This window comes from Gastrolobium bilobum, unplaced genomic scaffold, assembly GCF_033153095.1.
Source record: "Gastrolobium bilobum isolate Gb01-03AN ecotype WA unplaced genomic scaffold, APGP_CSIRO_Gbil_v1 utg260861, whole genome shotgun sequence".
In the NCBI taxonomy this organism is placed as follows: domain Eukaryota; kingdom Viridiplantae; phylum Streptophyta; class Magnoliopsida; order Fabales; family Fabaceae; genus Gastrolobium; species Gastrolobium bilobum.
This window is the reverse complement of record NW_026896686.1, coordinates 1-4,311: the sequence shown is the minus strand read 5'-3', so window position 1 is coordinate 4,311 and position 4,311 is coordinate 1. Positions and strand designations below refer to the sequence as shown.

General features: G+C 35.9%; 1 protein-coding gene across 2 annotated transcripts; it reads right to left on the bottom strand.

Moving 5' to 3' along the window:
* Positions 1-307: 307 nt before the first annotated feature.
* LOC133301439 (uncharacterized) lies at positions 308-4,249 on the bottom strand. Of its 2 annotated transcripts, none has more exons than XM_061501064.1 (8): positions 3,973-4,249; positions 3,038-3,246; positions 2,583-2,952; positions 2,278-2,482; positions 1,507-1,614; positions 1,283-1,429; positions 1,127-1,196; positions 308-678 (listed from the first exon to the last, which is right to left on the bottom strand). In XM_061501064.1, the coding sequence occupies exons 1-8, from the start codon at positions 4,179-4,181 to the stop codon at positions 608-610; spliced, it is 1,389 nt and encodes a 462-aa protein (XP_061357048.1). In that variant the 5' UTR covers positions 4,182-4,249; the 3' UTR covers positions 308-607. The 2 variants fall into 2 exon arrangements, with proteins under 2 accessions (XP_061357048.1, XP_061357049.1); XM_061501065.1 differs by having other exon boundaries at positions 3,038-3,204.
* Between the last annotated feature and the right edge of the window lie 62 nt (positions 4,250-4,311).

Genomic DNA, 4,311 nt, shown 5'->3' with positions numbered 1-4,311 from the left:
TGCAAAACTTTTCTTTTCTTTTTCTCTTTTTAATAAATATGAGACTCACCACTAGATGAGTCACAACATAAGAATTCAATTCTCATAAAATCAAACCCCTAAGTTATTTGGTGCAAAGAGAAAATCAAACCCCTAAGTTATTTGGTGCAAAGTGGATAAGGCCCTTTTTTTCTCTCTTTCTCTTCTCACATCACTCCATTCACTCCCTTGTGTTATAACTTTATCATTGGTTCGGAGAAGAAACATTAAACCCTATCATTGCCTTTGCAAATAAAAGGAAAGTACTAAACTAAAACTGTTAACCATATATAGCTTGTGCATTGAATCGGCATAAAAGGAAAGTTCGTTTGAAATTTTAAAGTTGGATCCCCACTAAGTACAATTCTTAAACCACAATGATTCTTGGTGGTTTGGTACACGAAATAGTATATATGATCTACCCAAAATTTTCTCAAGGAGCAACACAATTTCCTTTTTACAACAAAACAACACCGTCAATTGTTTTCTATAAATCATAAACCCAGAAATTAGCACTAATGAAACTTCTCAACATCTCAAAATATATCCACTCACTCTGTCCCAAATGATAAATCAAATAATCAAAACCCTACACTGGTTTTGTACAAAATTTATTCCTCAAAGCTTCCTCCAGTTTTTGGAAAATCACTGAGAATGCTCCTGCAAAGAAAACAGCCCACAAGTAAATAATTTTTTCACACTTTCTAATTTCTAGCGGAGGCATTGCCATTTGAACTTTTTTTTTTTTTTAGTACATTGCCATTTGAACTTAACCATTGCAATTATCGAAATATCAGCTGCAGGAACAACCAATGTACAAGGGTGCAAACAGTGTGAGGAGTAAATGTGCATCAGTTAAAAAAAAAAAAAAGAAATTCCAGTAAAGTGATAAGTAATCAGTTAGACTTGCAATGTTTATAATGCACACCAAGCCCATATTCATAAGATTCATCATTTCACTTAGCTAAGAAGGACATCTTAGCAGCACAGGGTAAGAACATATTCCTCCAAAGCTATTTTTAGAGTCAGCTGTAGACTAAAATACTACAAACATAATGAAAATGACACTTAAGAAAATTAAAATTGGAAAAGCAGGTTGGAGAAAAACCTGATGATGGGCTATTCCTATCTTGTAAGGAACCTTTCACCAACAGTGTCCCAGGGATTTGCTGAAAAACCTGTAGGATGGAATACACAACACAAGACCAATGTAAATTCTGCCAATCAAAATCATTTTCCAATCCAACAAAGAATGCAAGCATACCAATATTCGAAGGCATAATCTATTCAAAGAGAAATTCAGACTTGATCCATTAGATGTCTCTCTTGTAGGTTGACAATCCATGGATTTATTGGTAATGGGTAATTCATTCTTCACGATTGAATCACACTCATCTTTCGATGCCACAACCTATTAAAATGCAATCACGCTAAATAGTCATCACAAGGAAATTAAATCATAATCTGAGACAGAGTAACTAGTCTTACATCCACAGTGAAAGAGGAGGTATTCAATGTACAGGATAGGCCATGCAAAGAGAAGTATGACTTGACAGCTTCCAACACATTAATGGCACCATGTTGGCGTTGAAGTCCCTGAAGTGACATCAGGAGTAAACCAAAAGTGACACAACATACGAGAACATATATAGATGCAATTGATGAGTATTTCAAGGCAACATGTATTTCATATAATTGAAGACATCTTCCAAGTAGGAAATCAAATAGAAACTTTTGCCCCTACTGGGAAAAACACAAAGCTATTGAGTTTTCCACCAACAACCTTGTGCTTGGAGGATGGGTGCACAAACTAGAATTGAATGCTCACCCAAATAGTGTGCATGAAATGAGAAAATTTCTTAGTGTACATAATATGTTGGAATGATACTACAATCACTCACGGGTAAAACAAGGTTCCTAGTAAAAGGTATCATATATTCCCAAATATCATGTTAGAAAGACTGTCTTATGTTCCAAATTAGTTGATAAAACCATATTTTGTTGTTTGAACCCTATTTTGAATTAAGTTTCTTAGTCACCATGATATCCAACTTAACTCTTAGTGCATAAAGTATAAATTTATGCTCTCAACCATTCTATCAAGGGTCAATATCTTAGTATGCCTGAAAATGCGCTAGGAACTAGGATTGCTCCCAGAATAATCACATCATTTTTTCATTGGCACGGGATAACAATCATTTTTTACGGGTCTGCTTAAAATCAATACATTTGTTAGAAACTCTAAATTAGATACTACACCTCAAGCATGAAGGACATGTTATTCTTGTCAGGCAACGAAATTGATGACTTCTGTATGGGAGGCAAGAAAGACCAAGCAAGCCCCCATCGGGATGTCCTGCCTTGGACAAACTCAGTTGTCTTCACTATGGTTACACCAACCTCCCAAAGTTTTGATATAAGGTACTTGAGACTTGATTTTTTACCCGCCATCGAAGTGAACCACCTATGAACACATTGAAATGAATGAGCACAAATTCATTACAAGTAAATCAACACCTAAACATAAGAAAAAAGAATGACATTTCATATGCAAAAACTATTACCGAAAATGATGCTTCAGCTGAGTACTATCTTCAATAATACGAGTAATGAAGGCCTTCTCACCACCAGGGCAAACCATTTCTTCAGAAGTGCCACCACAAGAAGTCTTGGGATTAAGTCCAGCTTCCTCCAAGCTTTCAAAAAATGGCGGATTACACATGCAGAAATCAAATTTCTCATCCTCCCTGACTACGCCAAGGAGCATGGGAGGTCCATGATAATTCTCACCATGGACTGACTCTTCATGATGCAAACCCTCCACACAGGGAGCATCTGCATTGCTTTGAACCTGTCTAATTTCAATCAACTCAGAAATATGTGGATTACTATCAACATTTCTCCCCGCCCACTCAATTGCAACATCAGTCACATCTGCAGTCATTTAAGCAAGCCTGAATTCCGATTTTTTACAGCAGTTATAAAAAAATAGAATACAGAACCAGATAAAACAATAAACCTGATCCTACAAAACTCCATCCCAAAAGAGATGCACCAAGAAGTGGGTATATGCAATTGGCTCCAGTTCCTATATCAAATCCCCTCACCTTACCACCTTCAGTTGAAATGGTATTTGGAATGATGTCAGATGAGAGAAGATCTTCAACCCAATGGATGTAATTAGACCTGTTGGGAACAGTAGGACACAACTGTCCATCAGGAATCCACCTACAACCAACATGTTAATCACATGACTTGTTAACTCAACATTAAATTGCAAATAACATGTTATTAAAAGAGGGAATGCTTCCTCTCATAATATCAACCGTTTATAAACAAATCAACGGTGAAAACTGAAAATAAAGAAAGAATTTATGTGTTTTATTGTAGCAATCCAGATTCATCACTATTCCCCTAGGGGCAGGATCCTCTGACACCAAATTTTAACCATTGATTTCTGCCAATCTGAGGGAGATAATTATTGGATCACATTTATTAATTAATTAGTAATTCCCAATAAATTATAGTCATCAGATTGACAAAAATCAACAATTAGGATTTGGTGTCAAACTTTTTAATTCGACACCGGTATCAAAGTATCCTATCTCATTCCCATATCCTAGTTGTTAGTTATTAAATTAGTTTATTTTACCTTTAGATTAAAATTAGTTAGATTATCTTATCAGTAGTTTCTAATTAAATTAAGATTTTGATTGCATTTAAGATTTCAATTGCAATTGGTTATGTAATCCAACTTCGTTAATAAATAACAGAGCCACAATCACATAAAATAATTCAAGTTTCTCCTTAAAGTCTCAATATCCTCCTTAATTCTCTATCTCCAAACATGACTTATTAATTCAAGCCTTCTCACGTGACTAAATAATGTGAAATGAGACATGATAGAAATCACAGGACCCTTCAATAAAAGTATGAAAATTTGAGAGACAATACCAGTTGAGAGCATGGTGGTGATGGAGTAATACACGGGTGAGTTCACGGGTGGCGTTGAAGTCGGTCCAATCGATCCTGGGGTGCCCATAACGCGAGTATTGCACAAAGGGTTCGAATGATGGGTACAGAGAAGCAAGATGCCCAAAATCTGGTGGATTCTCTGAAAACTTGTTGTTGGGTCCCTCCCTCTTCCTCTTCTTCCCACCCATTATCCCTCAAAATCAAACCTTTTTAGCAGAGTTACGAGATTGCTTGTTATCTATTGCTTCAGACTTCGAACATCCTTGTCTTTGTTTAAACAAACAACTTCAAATTTGGTTCCTGCTATAGGATTGTTTT